Source organism: Leiobunum rupestre, chromosome 9 (genome assembly GCF_980474605.1).
Source record: "Leiobunum rupestre chromosome 9, qqLeiRupe1.1.hap1, whole genome shotgun sequence".
Taxonomy (NCBI): domain Eukaryota; kingdom Metazoa; phylum Arthropoda; class Arachnida; order Opiliones; family Sclerosomatidae; genus Leiobunum; species Leiobunum rupestre.
Window position 1 is genome coordinate 15,399,539 of NC_143392.1, and position 21,303 is coordinate 15,420,841.

The 21,303-nt window shown below is 38.6% G+C and overlaps 1 protein-coding gene across 1 annotated transcript in view; it reads right to left on the bottom strand.

Moving 5' to 3' along the window:
- The window catches only part of Cad74A (cadherin 74A), a 33,135-nt gene continuing 11,832 nt past the window's right edge, over nt 1–21,303 (bottom strand). The window contains exons 2-35 of the mRNA XM_090157729.1: nt 19,877–20,101; nt 19,725–19,808; nt 18,531–18,820; nt 18,311–18,409; nt 18,095–18,229; nt 17,897–18,022; nt 17,330–17,408; nt 16,945–17,279; nt 16,714–16,881; nt 15,651–15,899; nt 15,458–15,519; nt 15,129–15,381; nt 14,242–14,484; nt 13,018–13,399; nt 12,807–12,952; nt 12,597–12,744; nt 12,209–12,439; nt 11,915–12,072; nt 11,699–11,851; nt 11,517–11,639; nt 10,770–10,959; nt 10,473–10,699; nt 10,219–10,413; nt 10,043–10,153; nt 9,094–9,469; nt 8,052–8,164; nt 6,415–6,585; nt 4,366–4,454; nt 4,211–4,303; nt 4,020–4,152; nt 2,117–2,273; nt 1,019–1,046; nt 918–947; nt 1–357 (exon numbers count right to left, since the gene is read on the bottom strand). Of these exons, the coding sequence (XP_090013855.1) occupies nt 273–357; nt 918–947; nt 1,019–1,046; nt 2,117–2,273; nt 4,020–4,152; nt 4,211–4,303; nt 4,366–4,454; nt 6,415–6,585; nt 8,052–8,164; nt 9,094–9,469; nt 10,043–10,153; nt 10,219–10,413; nt 10,473–10,699; nt 10,770–10,959; nt 11,517–11,639; nt 11,699–11,851; nt 11,915–12,072; nt 12,209–12,439; nt 12,597–12,744; nt 12,807–12,952; nt 13,018–13,399; nt 14,242–14,484; nt 15,129–15,381; nt 15,458–15,519; nt 15,651–15,899; nt 16,714–16,881; nt 16,945–17,279; nt 17,330–17,408; nt 17,897–18,022; nt 18,095–18,229; nt 18,311–18,409; nt 18,531–18,820; nt 19,725–19,808; nt 19,877–19,925 (5,511 nt within the window). The 5' untranslated portion in view covers nt 19,926–20,101 and the 3' untranslated portion in view covers nt 1–272. The remainder of the gene's footprint in view (nt 358–917; nt 948–1,018; nt 1,047–2,116; nt 2,274–4,019; nt 4,153–4,210; nt 4,304–4,365; nt 4,455–6,414; nt 6,586–8,051; nt 8,165–9,093; nt 9,470–10,042; nt 10,154–10,218; nt 10,414–10,472; nt 10,700–10,769; nt 10,960–11,516; nt 11,640–11,698; nt 11,852–11,914; nt 12,073–12,208; nt 12,440–12,596; nt 12,745–12,806; nt 12,953–13,017; nt 13,400–14,241; nt 14,485–15,128; nt 15,382–15,457; nt 15,520–15,650; nt 15,900–16,713; nt 16,882–16,944; nt 17,280–17,329; nt 17,409–17,896; nt 18,023–18,094; nt 18,230–18,310; nt 18,410–18,530; nt 18,821–19,724; nt 19,809–19,876; nt 20,102–21,303) is intronic.

Genomic DNA, 21,303 nt, shown 5'->3' on the forward strand with positions numbered 1-21,303 from the left:
AATCACTTAATTACAAAAATAACTATACAAAATGCCGCGATTTATAAAGTTCAATGAAATTGTTTTTGTGTTTGAATAAATTAAGTTATTACCGCTTAATTGATCAAATCACCTTTGACGTGTGTTCACCCGTGTTAGCGTACTATTATTAGACTTAGTTATAAAAACCATTGCCAATTATGTATTTTTGGCATGTAATGTTTAGGGTCCCTCTATAGCAATTTCTCACCACGTCTTTCTTGGCACCAATGACTATGAGGAATGTGATCCCGCTAACGGAGGGTTGGAAAGCTTCTGTAAGACTGGGCGTCCAGCGGCACTGGGTTGGTCTCTTGCCAGTCGTATATTCTTTGGTGCCTGCCAATAGTAAATACCATCCGCAATGGTCGAAGGTAAGCATTTATCTTTAATCATAAGTAACATAATAACAAAAAGTATGACAATTAACGAGATTTACAACCAAACTGATTTTCATAGTTATTGCGTAATCAAAATGTTTTCTCAGCACAGAGCCCTCTAGTGTCTAAAATACGCGAGACTTCCGTTAAGCCGAAATGTCTTGTTTCCGATAGATAGGCGGAATACTAGGCTAAATTGATCAAAATTAATAAAGTTTTCTCGGCGCCGCGAGCTCATATTTTTTTTTATCACGCGTGATTCGCACGCGGGTTTAGAAACAAAGTCAAAGACCCTCGCGACTCCAAAACGTGCTCCCCGATATTAGGCTTAAATTTTTTCAAAAAGTAGTCATCCAAAATGGTAAGTCGCGAGTCCAAGTCACAGCTTGAAGAGAGTATCAGTGCCGAAAAAAGGTTCGGTTAGGAAATTAGCATTAAAGCAATAAGAAGTGTCATACTTATTGTTATTATGTTACTTATGCTTTATTTCATTTTATCAAATGCGTAATGTGTACTTACGGAGAGTGACTAATCACTACGGATGCGTTGCTGGAAACAAATGTAAGATTAGTTTCTAAATGGGCCCATTTGGCTTTGATTCAGCTAAAAGCTATACTTACGAGGGAATTACAGGCCCCATTGTGTTATCTGCAAAGCAATTGGGTGATTTTTGCATTAGTATCAAGCTATATTTGGCTTTAAAGCGCTAAGCTTCAAGCGTAGGTTTCCAAAGGCGCTTGAAATACCGAAAAAGTTTAGCTTCTGCGTATTAAGATCAGCGAACGGCCAAACTGTTACGAAAATCATACGATCAAATGTCCAAATTTGAATCTAACTGGAATAAAGGTACATCCAATTCGGTTTCGTTCAAATAATTTTGATCAAATCGAAATAAAGTATAATTTTATGCATTATAATTGGATCAAATATAAGATATTTTTCGAACGAAGTTCAATTGAACCAATTTTGGATATAATTTTCTAATCAAATTTGATGGGACCAATTTTGGATATAATTTTCTAATCAATTTGATGGGACCAATTTTGGATATAATTTTCTAATCAAATTTGATGGGACCAATTTTGGATATAATTTTCTAATCAAATTTGATGGGACCAATTTTTGATATAATTTTCTAATCAAATTTGATGGGACCAATTTTTGGATATAATTTTCGAATCAAATTTGATGGGGCCAATTTTGGATATAATTTTCGAATCAAATTTGATGGGACCAATTTTGGATATAATTTTCGAATCAAATTTGATGGAACCAATTTTGGATATAATTTTCGAATCAAATTTGATGGGACCAATTTTGGACATAATTTTAGAATAAAATTTAATGTCACCAATTTTGGAAATAATTATCGAATCAAATTTGATTAGACCAATTTTCGATATAATTTTCGAATCAACTTTGATGGGACCAATTTTCGATATAATTTTCGAATCAAATTTGATATGACCAATTTTCGATATAATTTTCGAGTCAAATTTGATATGACCAATTTTCGATATAATTTTCGAATCAAATTTGATGTGACCAAATTTCGATATAATTATTTGAAATCCCGACTTTTTATAGTTTTCGAACGCCTTTGGAAACCTTTGGTTTAATGGTTTTGAGTTAGTTTTCAAATTAGCGATGATGTTGGAGTTATTTGGGATGGGGAGTATTTTAAATAAATGAGAGATATTTCCACGTTCATAGCTTACGTTTCTGAAGTCGCGCTGCTTTCCGTTTGAACCTAGAGAATAACCAACAAACTAAGAAAGTAACTGCGGTGGCCACTACGGCGATCAAAGCGGCCAGAATGATTATGAAAAGCTCTGCCCAGTTGATCGCGTACGGCGTTTTACTTGAAGCGCAAGACTGTAAACAGAATTGAGTCGTTAGTTTCGACCTTGCTTGCTTGACCTTGGACAATTATCTAATGGACCCGAACCATAAGCAAACATAAGTATATGTATTTGTACCCCGCTGCTCCGCCTTAAGCACTACAGCGGCCACCTAAAACAACCAGCCCCGGACAAAAGTGCGCTTTGCGAAACAACGTTCGGCCAGTGAGACAGCCATTTTGACCGCCTCACATATAGCAAACAAACGCCCTCATCACGGCCCAACAAAAGGCGACACCATGGGCTGCCCGAGACCCACCCTCGCACAGCTGAGGACTAGAGTGGCTTCCTCTTCCACTGCAAACTACCCTCCTTAGTAGGTCACAGAATGACGAGTGTGGAACACCCATGAGGTTCCAGTGACCCAGCGCCTCGATCACATGACCTTGAGAGCCGGGTATGGAGCCCCCCACAGGCTCCAGTGACCCCATCACACCACTAGATAGGGACAGTGGGAAACCATAAGCAAACAGTTAAACCAGAAGTAAATGAACTAGAGATCGGCGGAACAAATAAATTAACCGGAAAAATTTCGATTAAGGGGGAAGACTACTGTGGCCATTGTCTACTTTCGCGCTATTTCAAGCTGAACTCTTTTAATTTTTTATTTTAACTTATAAAATTAATATTTTAGTGTAGAACAGCCTCTTGTTTAGTGCTTAAAATAATTTTTACAATTTTAAATTTAAAAGTAATTAAGTTATTACGTTTTAATTCGGACCCCCGGAGCTAAACAGGTTGGGCAAGCGCCCAAACTACCCTTTAGTTAGGACCTTATATCTCGTTAACTATTAATATTAGAATTATCAAAATTATTTTAAGCACTAGAGGAAGATTCAGCCAAATAAGAAAAATTTAATTCCCCCTTAATCATAAAAATATTGGTTATCTGTTTATTTATGAACATTTTATACGAATAAACAACGATTTAACATGCAAAAATAATGGGTTTGTTCGGATATATTTTGGATAATTGTCGGTTATAAATAAATATAAATAATTGGATAATTTCTTATTCAAACGCCGATCTCTAAAATGAACCGAAGTTATCGAAATAGCACTCAGAATCGGAGGGCGTTTTCTTTATGAAAATGATGAGAAAATCGAGTCAAATAAAAGCTAATTTCCACCCCCATCTTTTGACGCGATAAATTGCACTTGGGAATTGTGGGTATAGCTATTTCTATGTATAAAAAATAGTTTCATGAAAACGAAAACTTTTTTTTCTGCCTAGGAGCGCGCTAAATTTCAAATTTGAGGTCAAAAGAAAACGCCTCCAACATGGGGAGTATAGCAGTCTGATATCTTCGGTTCATTTACTTATGGTTAAACTGAATCGCGAAACGTTTTCACCCAAATACAAAGCGCGTGCGTTAATGATATTAATCTTAAAATTAATTAAACTTAATGGCTTTAAAAGTCGCTCGATGACTTAGGCCTAAGGTGGTGCCTTGGGTATTAGCCTAGCTGATTATTATAACTTCAGGGCTGATATAATAATGAGAATAATATGGGAATTTGATCGAAGCTGGACCTTCTCTACTAGGGTTACACCCCCTTTAATATTTGAGTGTACTGAGTGGAAATCTTTCCAGTATCGAACACCGTGGCGCTACAAGCTGCGCTGCTATAATGAAACCAAGCGCGTAATCTTAATTCGGATTCAGAAGTTTATTTGTCCAAGATATGTCAGCCCAAGTACGCGTTAAATGATTCTGACCTCAATCTTCACCACGCTATAGTTTTTGAACAGAACGTCCAGTTTTGGCGACGTTTTCACGTCTAATACTTTGAGGACCTTATCCGTGGGCAGGACAAGGTCGTTTTGTATCACTTGGAAGCAGGAACCCGTGCTAAGGAAATGTACATTAGTCATTTATTAACTCTGTACGTAGGATTTAAATCAGGTACCTTTCAAAATCCAAACTTCCATCTTTTCTGGCGTAGTATTGAGTATCGTAGATGTTGACCATGGCTGGTTGGGGTAATGCGGCCCGAAGTTCCCTGGTCAAAATAAAAGATTTAATATTACCGAAAAGAACGAGTAATCTTTATTTGACCAATACCTTTGAAACCTAGATAAATTATCCTGAACTTCATTAGGTTGCTTTCCAAACACAAATTTCATTAAATCTCTGTCGTGCAGAACATAAACCTATTGGGAATATAATATTTGATAAAGTTGAACTACCTTCAAATAGCTATTATCAGAAGTATTTAAAATATTTTATAGTTAAGTATCCATCTCTCTTGAAACATGGACCTTTGTAAGCTCAGACTGAAGTGTTAGAATTATTATACTAGAAAAAGTATTTTTATAAAGAATTAGTAAATATCTCTATGGAGTGTAATTTCTATATTGTACATCATCACACGTGGTAAATGTAAAGCCAAAATGCAGTGTACACATTCGCGGTTTGATGCCAATAGTTCTTTTTATAAAATAACCTTGGCCATCTTGTTGAAATGTTGCCTCACCGCTTCAGTTGTGGATCCGTTTTCTCTCCCACTAATGAGCTTATGAACTCATTCTTAGGCATTGGCTGAACTATTCCAGGGCAACATTTCAACAAGCTGGGCGAGCGTAAAGACATTTTATAAAATCAACTATTGACCTTTCTATAAAGTACCATTTGCCTTCTTGTTTAGATGTATCGGGCGCGTGACTCGTGACGTTTCATCACTTGTGACGTAGAAGTGACGTTTCATCACTTGTGACGTAGAAGTGACGTTTCATCACTTGTGACGTAGAAGTGACGTAGAAGTGACGTTTCATCACTTGTGACGTAGAAGTGACGTTTCATCACTTGTGACGTAGAAGTGACGTTTCATCACTTGTGACGTAGAAGTGACGTTTCATCACTTGTGACGTAGAAGTGACGTTTCATCACTTGTGACGTAGAAGTGACGTAGAAGTGACGTAGAAGTGACGTTTCATCACTTGTGACGTAGAAGTGACGTAGAAGTGACGTAGAAGTGACGTTTCATCACTTGTGACGTAGAAGTGACGTAGAAGTGACGTTTCATCACTTGTGACGTAGAAGTGACGTTTCATCACTTGTGACGTAGAAGTGACGTTTCATCACTTGTGACGTAGAAGTGACGTTTCATCACTTGTGACGTAGAAGTGACGTTTCATCACTTGTGACGTAGAAGTGACGTTTCATCACTTGTGACGTAGAAGTGACATTTCACTATGATAGCCAATAGACGCTAGAATAAACTTTATTTATGTCTTATTAAACTGGTTAAAAAGTTCCACGCGCGTCTTGATATTTTAGCGCCAATGGGCTCGAGCGATTTCGCGCGTGCACCCTGAAATCATAAGTAACATAATATAAAAAAGGATGACACTTCCTTTTGCTTTAATGCTAATTTTCTAACCGAACCTTTTTTCGGCACTGATACTCTCTTCAAGCTGTGACTTGGACTCGCGACTTACCGTTTTGGATGACTACATTTTGATAAAAATTTAAGCCTAATATCGCAGAGCACGTTCTGGAGTCGCGAGGGGCTTTGGCTTTGTTTGGAAGCCCGCTTGCGAATCACGCGTGATAAAAAAAACATGAGCTCGTGGCGCCGAGAAAAACTTTTTTAATTTTGATCATTTTAGCCTAATATTCCGCCTATCTATCGGAAACCAGACATTTTGGCTTAGCGGAAGTCTCGCGTATTTTAGACACTAGAGGGCTCTGTGCTGAGAAAACATCTTGATTACGCAATAACTATGAAAATCAGTTTGGTTGTAAATATCGTAAATTGTCATACTTATTGTTATTACGTTACTTATGCTGAAATAAATAAAATGCGCGAGCCTTTTACGCTAAAATATTAAAGTGCGCGTGGAACATTTTAACAAGTTGAACAAGACGAATTGAAATTCGACGAGTCGCCCTTCTTATAAAGATCGAGCCTTCAAAACTGAACTGAACTCCTACGTACCTCGTGACGAAAGCGGTACATTAAAACAAGATCGGCAAGCGTAATGACTTTATAGAAAGACTTATTAGAAACTGCCTAGCGTAGATAGTTACTTCTCACATAAGGAAATATTATATATACTTCTACTATTAGGCATAATAGTATTATGCGATACTAAAATGTGGGATACTCGCTTTAATGTTCGCCACCGCAATATTGAGTTTACTGGCCGAGCTTTGCGCCTCGATTTTAACGTTGAAGAAACCTCCGGCAAACTTGCCCAAGGACTGGCTGACTTTGACGACGCCCGTCTTGGGGTTAATTTCGAAGAATCCCATGATCTCCGTAGCCTCTTTGGACGCAAACTGCAACGACAAACAATTACTGTTACATTGTTTGACCTAGTCAAGATCTTTTTATTGGTAGGTCAGCGCACTCTCGGAATTTTGAGCAACTCGTTTGTCAGTTTCAAGCTGGGAAATAAATTATCACTGTACTGTTATGTGCCATCTATAGGCTTCGAGGTTAGGGAATATAGTGCCATCTGCCTTAGTATCCGTCAACTGAAGAAGAAATAGCAGACGACTTTTCAATGTCTAGAATTTTCGTTTGAAATATTTCATGTTTCATATATTCAATTTAAAACTCGATCGGTAGGCAGCGATACTTATGACCAAAATTTAAACTACGCACGAAGCCTATATTGGTACTCCAAACTACATCGAAGAAATTTTATTAAAATTATTTTATTATACCAGAAGTAAATGAACCGAGGTTATCGAAATAGCGCTCAGAATCGGAGTGCGTTTTCCTTATGAAAATCGAGTCAAATAAAAGCTAATTTCCATCCCCGTCTTTTGGCGCGATAAATTGCACTTGGGAATTGTGGGTATAGTTTCTATGTATAAAAAATGGTTTCATAAAAACAAAAATGTTTTTTTTTTCGGCCTAGGAGCGCACAAAATTTCAAATTCGAGGTAAAAATGTAACTTCATAAGGAAAACGCCTCCAACATGGGGAGTAAAGCAGTCTGATAACTTCGGTTCATTTACTTCTGATGATACTTATATAAATATTTTGTCTTCCTAATTATTCGCATTAATACATGTTTATATAATCAGAAATAATATAATAAATTAATATGTTAATTTTATATAGAGGCCACTCCATAGTTTAAGTCTGTCATTATTTATGCGTTAAAAATCGTATTAGTTTCACTAGCGGTCGCTAGGTGGCACGGTGAGACACACGAATATTTTCCCCTCTACGTACTCTCTTCCCTCCCCCAGCAGGAGCAGACTTTGCTTGTGGCGATCGGGCTACAATAGACTGTAAAATAAATGGGGGTGGAATTTTAAACCGTCATTGCCACTTAAAAACTGGACAGTAGCCAGGGAGGGAACACCGGATGGTTGGTATTGGAGCATGCGCAGAGACCAATTTTTGACTGTCGCCGAGTAACAAATAACTTAATCGTGATCTAAGTAAACTGACCGTTATATTTCGGGAATAAAAGCTAGACAAAATGGTTGTTTAACTGTAAATTTACCTATAACTTGAGCTCTTTAAATTAAAATACAAATTATTAATTGAGATTAATCTTAATAGACGTGAAAAACGGTTGAAATGACTTCAGTGACAATTAAAGTCGCGAAGCCGGGAGGCTGGCAGCCCTGCTGTCACGAAACGTTTCCCCTTTTTTCGTACCCCCAAATTCAAAAACCCTTCAGAGGCTGGGAAGCCGTTGGAATTTATTTTACCGTCTATTCTATAAGACAGAGATAGGTGAGTTCGCTAACCTCTCACCATAAGATCCTGTAACATTACGTACTTGGGTGTAAGACGTGCTTTTGACGCTGTATGTGACGTCACCCGATGAGTAGTCAGGGTCGACGGCTTTGACGGTTATAATTTCGGTGCCTACTTCCGCAGTCAAACGAACTCCTACAATCATCATCGTAATAGCAGATCAGTTATTTAGTTCAATGTACTACCCGAGTGATTTTCACCGATTTCGTCTAAATTCGGGTGATAAGTAGACTCATACGTGTATAATATTATTACATAAGTGTGACACTTCCAATTCTTCACATGCAAAAGTTTAACTGAGAGCTATTCACAAGACAGACTTCATTACGGGCTTCGTCACAGTTTTGCGTCCACTTGCTAACGCGTCACACGTAGCCTTTGACAGCGCCTCGCTAGAGGGATATTTTCTACCTGTGATGACGTCACTCCGTTACTAGCTCTTTGTAAAATATTCCCCAAAGTGACAAACTTATGGAACAATATTAAAGACTTATGGTAGACTTTATGTTACTTGAAATGTCCCAAAAGGAAAAGTTTCGACGGGCTTTAGATTTGCCATGGCAACCAAAAATGTATTTGATTACTTTAAATCTACTTTTCCCCATGGAAATTAACATAGAGAAATCATTGATTTTTAGAAAAATATTAAATATTAAAAAAAATGTACATTGGGTAAATTTTGTCAATTTACTTGCATATACCTAATTTACACATTTTACTAATATTTACCGAAATGAACATTCATATACCCATTTTTACCCATTTTAAATAATATAACCCAAATTTACTTGTATTGCTTATTTTTTCCTAAATGTACACGCATTTACCCAAATTAACCTGAATTTACCCAATTTTTTTAATCAAATTTATTTTTTTAATGTTTAAAAAAAATTAAACCGTTAAATCTGAGATTTAATCAAAAACATTTTTGGTTGCCATGGCCAAACTTAAGCCGGTCGAAGTTTTTCGTTTTTAGAAATTTCAAAATACATAAAGCACCCCGAATTTGAACAAAATCGTTGAAAATCACCACTAAAATCCTTGTGAATATAATCCAAACTTACCAATGTCGTACATGCTTTGTTCAAAAACGGGAGGATTGTCATCGATATCTTCCACTTTTATTTTAACTTGGATCTCGGAGTGGTCTTTAGGGTCGTATTTTTTACTGTGCTCGCGGTTAGTTTTGGATGGTTTGTTGACCTTGATGGTCAGCAGATAGTCCCCTTTCACTTCTCTGTCGAGCCTGTTCTTAATGTACAATTCTCCTTCGTTAGTAAAGGTTCTTCGAACGTCAAAGACGTCATTTTCGTTTCCGTCCACAATGTGGTAGTCTATTATGGCGTTGTCTCCCTTATCCGGATCGTAGGCTTGCACTTTTCCAATGACGGTTTTAACCGGTGTTTCTTCCTTGACCACGATGTCGATTGGAACTGAATTCTGTACAAGGGACAAGCTTGGTTTCAAAGACTGATTATTGGTGGTGGTGTGGGAATAGACCATTCAATAAATGCCACTCTATTTTTGTTTCTCCTTTTACGCGCATGCGCGAGTCACTGAATAAAATAGTCACGTTTTGCGTTAGTTTTATTTGTAAAGCCGGCTGCTCACATGAGACGCGAGGCGAGCGACGTGACGTGAAATTAGAAAAATTCCTAATTTACCACACGCTTGGCTTGCCCGTGCGCTAGCTTGGTTTTGAAATGACGCATGCGTGTGCGCTCAAAATGTGTGCATCCAGCGCAGAGGTAAAGTTGATAGCACACGCATATTTTTTCCTTTCGGGAGATATTGAACGAGCTTTTCTATATTTTGAAATATTGAGCAGCACGCGCTTAAAATATATCGTTTTTACATGTATGTCCTAGCTCTCTGTATTACTACTTCTATTCAAATCGCTGAACAGGTTTTATTAAAGTGTCTATTGCTTAGCTTACGTCCTAGTTCTCTGTATTACTACTTCTAGCCAAATCGCTGAACAGGTTTTATTAACGCGTCTATTGCTTAGCTTACCTCTGGTCGTTTGAATTTGGGTTCGTTGTCGTCCACGTCCAGAACATAAATGTACAGTACTTGGTGGGCTTCTTGAGGTGGGTATCCGAAATCTTGAGCGACCACTATCATCTAGATATGTAAAATAAATGTTATTTATTTTTACATCTGTGTAACTAACGTTGGTCGAGGCATACCGTGTAATTTTCTTTTCTCTCCCTGTCGAGTTCCGCGTTTGTGGTTATGATTCCGGTTACGGCGTCTATAACAAAGTCCCCATTCGATGAATGTTCATCGTCTAAGAATCGGTAACCGACTCGACCCTTGGTGGTGTCCACGGTGTCGGGGTCAAAAGCTATTACGTGAAACACCACGGAACCGATGGTCGCGTTCTGATACGAAATTAATAAATTAGTTGGGGTTCCAACGTTTCAGACAATAAATTGAATACCTCGTGTACGTGAGCCGCCTCACCGGCTGCTGGTTTGACAAACTGCGGTACACCATCGTTCGACGATACGTCGCCGATTAATATCATAGCAACTACGTCGGTGGACAGTGGAGGACTTCCGTTATCGGTAGCTCGGATTGAAACCATATAGGCTTCTTTCCTTCCTTTGCCAGTCAGAGGTCGCACCACCGACACCATTCCGGATTTTGAATCGATTGCGAAGAACCCTGTCCGGGATAATAACGTCATAATTAATCCAAAATCTCTCGTGACAAAATGGGCCATGTTGAAACATACGAGAAAGCCCTTCATTATCGTCATAAACCACGGAGTAACGGACATCACCGTTCCTTCCTTCATCGGGATCCGTAGCCCCTACTGTTAGGACACTAAAACCGGTTGGAACATTCTCTGGTACAACTGCCGTGTACATGGGTCGGTTAAAGAGTGGTGGGTTATCGTTCTCATCCGTCAGTTTTATTACGACCTAAAGATTAATTATGTCTTACTAAAAGATTCAGTTTGAATAAAAGGTTTTATTTAGTTTGGGCTATTTTAAATTTTAACTTAAAATGGTGGCTTATACCAGTTATTATTGTGAATTTTAACCTTTTAGTTGGGTAAAATTTTTATTTTAACCAAAGTATTGGGAAAATACAACTACCCGTTTCTTAGGGTTAAATGTAGTTCTTGACCAATTAATTGGGTAATATTTACATTTTACTTAAAATATTGGGTTAAAAAACGAATCGATATTTTGTGGGTCACAATAGCAGTTTAATCCTTCTTTTGTGTTATTTTCAATTTAACCACTTTTTTGGGTTATTTAGTTTCTATACCCAACCATTTGGGTAGTTGTATTTTGACCCAAGCTTGAGTAATTTTGGTAACCCATTTTTGGTTGTTTTAGGTTAATCCAAAATAATGACCATAGATTTGGGTCAAATGTGACCCAATTTCGGTTAAATTTTACCCAACCTTTTTATGCGTGTAAGTAATGTTTGCCATTTGGAATCGAGGGACGTTTTTAGTTTTTTTTCTCACCAAAACAGAAGTTTTCCTTTGACTTTCAGTATCGAATGGGCTGTCACTAGCCGTTACTAAGAGATTATACACTGCCTGCGTTTCTCTATCCAAACTGACTCCATCTTTTACTTGAATGGTACCCTGTTGGAAGACACACTATGAGACTACCGCCTATTTGGTGTCTTAGCAATAGGCTATACCTTTATTTCGTCTATAACGAAAACGTCGCTTCCGTCTCCAGATAACGAGTACCGGATGCTACCAAACTTCTTTTCAGAGTCCAAATCAGTGGCGTTGACGGTAATTAAAACAGCTGGATGCTTCACAGCTTCTGATACGATCGTCTCGTATGACTGCAATTTACGAATAATAAGGGCTGTTGTCTACGACCACATGTCTTAAACTCTAATACGTACATCCTTTGAGAACACCGGACTGTTGTCGTTTATGTCCGTTATGTTTACAAGGACGTTCTCGATGCTGTTTCTATTTTCAGCCGACGCTATTATTTGGAAGGATATGAACTGGTCGGCCATTTCTTCGTAGTCCATACGACGACTTAGCGTTACTGAACCTGATAATCGGTTTGTTAGTCGTAGAAAAGTCTCTTAACATATAATAATAATAATAATAATAATAATAATAATAATCAGCAAGGCTAATACCCAAGGCACCACCTTAGGCCTAAGTATTCATCTACGATTATCTACCTGTTCTGGGATTGAGTTTGACGTAACCAGCTCCGGAGGAACCCGGTGCGATTTGGAAGTTGGTAACTGGCTCGTGCCTGACCGGATCGTAGGCGGAGATAGTCAGCAAGACGGATCCGATGGCCCCTTCTTCGGGAATGCTGAGTTCGATATTCGGACTGGTGGCGGACCAAGGTGATGGAAAGATAGGATTTGTTTCCGTCAACGATTGAATGTAGATGGTTAAATCCGCTGGAATATGTTAGAAATACGTTAGAACAAGTCCATTTGTCAAGTATTCCGCTTTTCAAAGAGCGCCTGTGGTATTAGCTAACATTCCAAATGGAGGAGCGAGCTACAAAATATGGTTTTGCCCATCTCTGCAAGTGTTTCGGTAATATTTTCTTACCAGTCGCTTGTTGCTTTAAGTCTTTTTCGTTTGGGATTGCGTTCAGATCCTCCGCCATTAGAGTAACTGAGATGACAGCCGCAGCGTGGTAATCCAATGGTTTGTTAACAATCACCTGACCATTCGTATTGTTGACTGCGAACGATGTCTATAAGTAGAAAGAGTTAATGTACTTATGGTCTTTATAGATTAATTTTAATACTTCAATACCTTGAAGTTCTTTTGGGCGCTGGGTGATACGACAGTACCAGTTTTGTCCCGAGCTGTTATGGGCTCTACAATCGAGTACTTCAGTTTGGCGTTCTCATCCGGATCATTAGCGTTTATGGTAATTACTGGGTCACCAGGTTTCAAACCTATCAAATCCGATATTAACTTAGACCATTCTACTTAGCTTATTACAGTTTATTGTACCAATTACCTTCCGAAATATACTGGACGTAAGACTCTTGGGTGAAAGTTGGTGGTTTATTATTAACGTCTTCGACCATTACCGTCACGGTGGCCGTGGCCGTTTGTTGCACCGGAGCTCCCATATCGACGGCGTACACGATGACCCTGAAACTATCTCCGAAAACATCTCGGTCTAGTTGCGCCGTGGATGATACTTGAACCAACCCGGACTGCTCATCTACTACAAAGTTGTCTCTGGATCCACTGGCTGTATAGAACCTTATGGATGAGTCTGGACCATCGGGATCGGTGGCGGATACTTTAAATATTTTAGTTCCAGGCGAGGCATCTTCCTTAACGGAAGCCTTGTACGGTTCTCCAAAGAACTCGGGAGCACCGTAGTTTTCTTTCTGCAAGCGTTATTTCAACTTTTAGAATCCGCCATGTATCACCGAAGTTACAACGAGTTTTCACGAGAGCGAAAAGAGAAGTGAGAAGAGCACCGATTTCATTGCTCCAAAAGTGTGAAACGAAAATGAGAAGAGTGCCGATTTCTTTGCTCAAGAAGAGCGAAAAGAGAAGGGAGAAGAGTGCCGATTTCATTGCTCCAAAAGTGTGAAACGAAAGTGAGAAGATCGCCGATTTCTATGCTCAAGAAGAGCGAAAAGAGAAGGGAGAAGAGCGCCGATTTAATTGCTCCAAAAGAGCAAACGAAAGTGAGAAGAGCGTCGATTTCATTGCTCCAAAATTGCGAAAAGAGAAGTGAGGAAAGGCGCTGATTTCATTACTCAAAAAGAGTGAAAAGAGAAGTGAGAAGAGCGCTGATTTCATTACTAAAAAACAGCGAAAAGAGAAGTGAGAAGAGCGCTGATTTCATTGCTCAAAAAGAGCGAAACGAAAGTGAGAAGGACGCCGATTTCTTTGCTCAAGAAGAGAGAAAAGAGAAGGGAGAAGAGCACCGATTTCATTGCTCCAACAGAGCAAACGAAAGTGAGAAGAGCGTCGATTTCATTGCTCCAAAAGAACGATAAGAGAAGTGAGTAGAGCAACGATTTCATGGCTCAAAAACAGCGAAAAGAGAAGTGAGAAGAGCAACGATTTCATTGCTCAAAAAGAGCGAAACGAAAGTGAGAAGAGCGCCGATTTCATTGCTCAAGATATCCATTTTAGGCCTAATAGAATATTTTTGCGTCGATGCTCAGCGTCTCGGCGTTTTTGCTCTAGTGAAAACCAGCCTTTATTCAAATCTTACTCGAACTTTGATGATTAGTTTGGTTTCGGATGTTAAAGTGGGATTTCCCGAATCCGTCGCCTCGATTGTTAAGACAATTTGACCGGATTTGTCCGGCGTCTCGTCGTACTTTAAGTAGTTGCTCAAAGTAACCTCACCGGTTCTTGGGTGAATACTGATCGGGCTGGGTTCGTACAACTCTCCGCTTTTGATTGTATAAGTAACTTCTCCTCCTCCCTGAGTTGGACCGTCGATATCCGATGCCTAAATACGAGAAGAGACAATAAAATCATCCACTTTTCTTACAGGATTCCCGTGATATCTTACAGGATTTCAGTGATATTTTACAGGGTTTCAGATATCAGTGATATCTTAAAGGGTTTCAGATTTCAGTGATATTTTACACAACTTCCGTGATATCTTACACGATTCCCGTGATATCTTACACGATTCCCGGGATATGTCACAGGGTTCCAGGGATATCTTACAGGATTATCGTGCTATCTTACAGGGTTCCAGTGATATCTTACAGGATTATCGTGCTATCTTACAGGATTATCGTGATATCTTACAGAATTATCATGCTATCTTACAGGATTATCGTGATATCTTACAGAATTATCGTGCTATCTTACAGGATTATCGTGCTATCTTACAGGATTAACGTGCTATCCTTCAGGATTATCGTGATATCTTACCGGATTCCAGTGATAACTTACAGGATTACTGTGATGTCTTACAGGAATATCGTGATATCTTACAGGAATATCGTGATATCTTACAGGAATATCATGATATCTTACAGGAATATCGTGATATCTTACAGGAATATCGTGATATCTTACAGGAATATCGTGATATCTTACAGGATTATCGTTATATTTTACAGGATCCCCGTGATATCTTACCTTAATAAACAATGGCGGGGTGAAGTTGTACACTTTCTCTTGAATCTCCCTGATGTACTCTTCATTTTGGAAAACGGGGTAGTTATCGTTCAAATCCAGTATTTGTACGAAAATATTAACGGAGGTAATTTTGCCATCCCCATCTTGAGCGTCGTAAGTCAGGGAATATCCTTGTTGAACTTCGTAGTCCAAACAAGACTTCTCGGAACATTCCGCAACAGTGATAACCCCATTTTCGGGATCGACGGTAAACCTACATGTAGATAAGGAAACCCGCTAAGTCAAAATTCACGCGTCGAGAGGGATTGAAATAATTAGAAGGAACGTACTTGTCCGATCCTTTTAAGGAATAGCTAATGCGTCCGTAACTTCCACTATCGGCATCCGTCGCCTGGGAGGGATTTTAGAAATTAGTGAAAACTAATTAAATAATCCATCGGCGTGGCCCCTCACTTCCGATGCTTATCGCTTAGACAAAGCGAAGGGTCCTAATGAATATATTTGCCAAGAGAGGGAACTTACTCGCAGGGTAAAGATCGGCGTTCCCGAAGGGGTGTTTTCGGGGACCTCGACTTGGTACTGTCTTTGGGTGAAAACTGGAGCATTGTCATTGGCGTCGAATAAATTGATGGTAACGTCGGCGAACGTCGTGGTCATATTTTCCTGTTCGGCTTTTATCTGTTGAAGGGATCGAAACGAATTGTAAATTCGCCTCTCCTTCCCACAATAGGCTTGCCTAATCTTTTCCCAAACTTCCAATAATTTCGCTTTCTGATTTTGGAGAAGCCAAGCTAATCAAATACATTATTCATAACGTGATATTGCTTTTTATGTAAAGTATAATTTTGTCGAAACCCAAATTTCTCCAGTACATTAATTTTTACGAACTGACGTTTTTTGTAAAATGTAATTTCTTAAGAAACATACATTAATTTCTACAAACTGACAATTAATTAACTGAACCCTCGAGGGTAAATATGAAGTTGCTTAAAGGGGAACGGCCAAGCTTTTCCAAATATGGCCTTATTTCCGTATCAAAAGATTAACAAGATGTTCAATATACTAACACGTACCTTTTTTTGTCTTGAAAAAATAGCTTTTGGCCCAAAAAGTTGATACGAAAAATAACGCCAGGTGTTTGGGTTTGAATTTTCGCCGCCATCTTAGGGGCTGCCGCCAGCGCCCCTAACCCCGTATGAGCGATTTGCGAACTATCCTAACTTTTAACATCGCACAATTTAAGCTTAAGTCTCTTATAACTGGAACGCGCCGCACGTGCAAAACATATTTTTTCGTCTTCAGCAGCGCGCGCTTTTACGTTGTTTTTCAGTCTCACCGACGTCTAACCAGGTGTCGCGGCGGACGCGCGCTTTTCGATTTCACGAATTTTCTTTATTTTATTAGAAATTAACCACTCAATATTTTTGATGCGGTTTTCGCCATAAATTTTAGTTTTTAATGGGCTATAGGGCTATCTAACTGGTTAAAGCTAGACCGTTCCCCTTTAAGAATTAATTAAAATATATTAAACCACCATCGGTTAAAATTCAAACATTACGGTATATATTTTCTAAAATATAATTACCCTAAATTGAAAAAAGCGCTTATCAGGGTCCTCGTAATCCAACTTGGACGCGTCGATGACTTTAATAACAACTGGAGTCCGACCAACGGCCATCGTTGGAAAGATGGAGAAGGCTCCGTCCGAATTGTAAACATTCTCGATTGTTAGCGAAAACTTGGCGTTGTCTCCCTGTAATCACACGATAGATTAAGTTCCGTGTCCGATTTAGTAGCTAGATTAACGAATACTTACGACATCCCCGTCGCTAACTGATATTTCCAGTCCCGGTAAGGGGGTGTTATTCCCGATGTCCTCCGACACGGTCAGATTGAATTCGTCCTGATTAAACACGGGTGGCTGATCGTTAACGTCCCCGACCACGATGGTCACGTTCGCCAAGGAGGAATCCCCGATGGGTTTACCATCCACGATCTCCGTCGCTTTGATTTGAAACAAGTAGAGACCCCCGTTGTTTAAGATTTCCGGATCTTCTCGATCGAAGGGGAGACTCGACGTCTCCAAGACGGCGGAATAAACACCCTTCCCGTTATGAGTCGTCGGTGAGATGGAAATGTAACCTTTGTGATCTGGAATGTTCGTTTTAATAAAATGCATACGTAACCTTAATGTAACCTACCATTCTCGGTGGTTATTTCTAGAGGTCTGTATTCACCCGTATCTCCGTCTTTGGCGAACACTTTCAATATTTGAGTACCCTTATGAAAATGAAGTTCTTAATTAATATCGTGTATGTTAATTTTACTTACAAGGAGACTACCCGAGGTGTTACCCACCAATTTTGTTCAAACTCGGGGGATTGGTAAACCTTCGTGTAACTTGAAAAATCCTAAAGGGATTTTATTCAATGGGCAACAGGTTTGCCATGGCAACGAAAAATGTTTTTGACAACATAAAATAACATATGTTTTTGACCGATTTCCCTGTAAAAAAAATTAAAAAATTGATCAAAATGTGACCAATTTTGATTGTTTTCGTCAATTTTTATCAATTTTTTTTATAATTTTGGTATTTTCATTTTTTTTTTCTATTTTGTAAAATGTTTCACAGGGGGGACCCTTGGAATGGGAAAATTTCAATTTTATGTTGTCAAAAACATTTTTCATTACCATGGCAAACCCGAGTTTGAACAAAATCGGTGTGTAACACCTCGAGTAGTCTACTTGTTAGTCTCTTATTATCATACCGCTGAGTTTTCTTGAACGGTAGCCGAGAAGGGGGCGTTGGTAAACACCGGAGGCTGATCTTGGATATCCTTAACGGAAATGATTACGGTAGCTGTTTGATTTAGTCTCTTGTAATCGGCCAAATCCTAATCAAATCAAATAGTCGTTATATAAATAGTTCCTGTCAGTTTTTTTAATTTTTCAATTTCTTCTTTTACCTCCGCGTATAACACCATAGTATAACTGGTTTTGACTTCGTAATCTAACTTCTCCTTTAAGATTATTTCGCCTCTGTAACTTCCTTTAAATAACCTCACCAAATGAATGTTGAACTTATCGCACGCTTCTGGCGACTGCGGGGTGTGTGTGTTATTTTAAAATCAATCGATTGTGATAAAATCAGTCGTTAAAAAAAGGTTTTTAAAAATGTTTACCGCCGATTTGAGGCATGTGAGTCGAATATCCGAGTTGAGTCCCTCGTCGGCGTCTTTAATTAAGATGCCGGTGTAGATGACTGAGCCGGCGGTCGTGTTCTACATTTCAAGAGTTCAAGGAAGGAAGATTAGATTTTCCGATTCCGCCGGGAAATCGATTTGCCATTACTCTTTTATTTTTATATTCTATATTAAACCGTGTTTTTCCCTAAATACTTACTTCAGGCATTGAAAATGAATAAGGAACGTTTTGGAAAACGGGGGGGTTATCGTTGACATCGACTACCGTGATTTCGCGTTTGACGGAAACAGTGTTGGAATCCTTTCCTTGAAAAGCCTGGTCGGAAACGCTGGCTATGACGTCGATGGTCTGTTCCTTCTCCCTGTCTAACGCCTTTATCAGGGTGACCACTCCCGTGTCCTTGTTGACCGAGAAGGAATCTCCGCTGATGTAGTACGACACCCGGGTGTTCTCCGGGTCACGACCTCTTAGCGTATATACGGGAGTGCCTAAACGAATGATAACATTGGTTGCATTCCAAATTTGGCGCTTCAATAAAACCGATTCAAAATTCGATACACAGACTGGACTTGCAAATTACTCTTTATATGGTCTTTGCCGCTTGGGCTTAAAGCGGTGCAAGAAATAAGGATTTACTTTTCATTGGGGCCAAAGCATCGAGTCGAACTATAAATTAGGCCTAACTAACGTTTTTGCGTCCGACATTAAGGAAAAAATTGCGTCTGTAAGTGACTGGCGAACTTACAAGGAGAGTACCCGAGGTGTTTATTGCCGATTTTGTTCAAAGTCGGCCGTAATGTAGACCTATATGAGATATGAAATTTCCCAAAAGTAGACGTTGCACTACCCATTCGATTTGCCATGGCAACTGAAAATGCTTTGGACCACTTAAAACAAAAATAAGATTTTTTACTTATTTTACCCAAAAATTGTAACAATTATAACCCAAAAATGATCCAATTTACCCAAACTTGATGACATTTACCTAAATATGGTCCAAATTACCCATTTCGTTATATTCAAATTAACTGTGAAACCGAGAAAATCCCATGCTTTTTTAAATTGAGATTTTATTGTTTTAAGTGATAGAAAACATTTTCGGTTTCCATGGCAAATCGAATGGGTAGTGCAACGTCTCCTTTTGGGAAATTTCATATCTCATATAGGTCTACATTACGGCCGACTTTGAACAAAATCGGCTATAAACACCTCGGGTACTCTCCTTGTTAGTTGATTTGTTTGGACTTGAGAGTATGGATTGTAGTTAGTTTATTTGGTTAGCCAGTCTAATCTGGTAATCAAATATAGGTTAGTATGAACTCAACCCATGACGAAGTAACCATACCAATTATATCTATATTAAAAAACAGAATTAAATAAATTAACACTCACCAACTGGCGTGTCTTCTTTAATTTTGAATCCCTTCAAATCGCCTCCGGTTACAAATACTGGTTGTCGATTAATTTGGGCTGCCACTGTATAAAGATGATAAACTTAGGGTTTAAAAAAGGGTCCTATTGTCCATGGATAGCGTCACACTTACCGGAACATAGCGTGGCAAGTAGGCCAACTATGAACCCACGAATCCACATTGTGTTTTTTTTTAATGATTTTTTGTGTGGTCGCTCTGTCACGCGTCAAGCCATCTTTTTTGCGGCAAAATTATTTTTAACAATTTCCGACACGGAAGAATAAATTCTGCGCAAACTCTCTCTCTCTTCCGACGTTCTCTTTTTAAAGTTCCTTTTCTTTATCGTAACTCAGTTATCTGCGGAAAAAATAAAAACCAACTCGATCATCGCAGAGCTCGGAGAAAGTGTACCACTCTGTTATTAAAAAGCTTATTCTGTCCTCGGGATTAATTCTCGCTAAGTCAAAAATCTGTTTTTACTCGAAATAATCCAAGCGTTAAGTTTGAAGAACAGAAAATTTCCCGAAATAAGACTTAGGCCTATATAGAACTTTCTAAAGTTCTTGTTACGGTCAATATGAAAGCGTTAAAATTATTTTAAAGGAATCTACTCGATAATTGGAATTACACTGTTGTTAAAGCGATTTAAATTTCTGGGTCGTTCGCGATGGGAAAATTGGAAATAATTAGTTCGTATTTTGGACGTGATAAATGGGTTCCCAGCCACGCTAACTCGCCCTTCTATGTCGACTTCGATCTGATTGAAAAATGATTATGAACGCTTTGATCGGTAGACTTTTCAATTGGCGTTGTTTTTGGCCTTGCATCGTCCCAATTTCCGAAACTTGGTAAACCGGGTTTTGAGTCTCAGGGAATTCCATTTGGCAAATTCATTTTAATTTCATTTTCGTGCGCCGTTATATTTGAAGAGGGTGCCATTTGTTTGTTTATGAAACGTGCGCTGTCGTGTTTGAACCGTTTGACTTTTGTTTTAAGTCGTCTCTCTATTGAAACGTGTTTAGAGTCGCTTTGTTGGCGGGTTAAAGGTTGTAAAATGGTAATTAATTTATAACCAATTTTCACGAATATGAGATGTCATTCTTCCAGTTTTGTGACCCTTAGTTACTTTGGGTCGGAAACGTTTCCAGAAACGTGGATCTTTTCGCGTGGTATCGCGTGTGATTTTTAGGCGTTAAGTTTCAGTTTTGTTTTTCTTTTTGTAAATACTTATTGGTTAAATAAAGTATTATATACTTATAAAAAAAGGAATTATTGTATTTTGGATAAATTTGATGGATTGGCGAAGAGCGGAATAAAATGGAATAAAATGAATGAATAATTTGAAACATACATTCTTATATGGACAGGCTTATACAAATATTAGCAAACAACATGTTGAATATTCTGGTTATTAATGAATTTGAAGATTAGGAAAAATTGTGCAACTCCAGTAAAACATTCGTCTCAAAAAAGCCATTTCTTCATTAAATATAAGTATGATAAGATTTATAAATTACTCCTGTTTCTTAGTACACCATATTAAAACCTAATATGTGCCA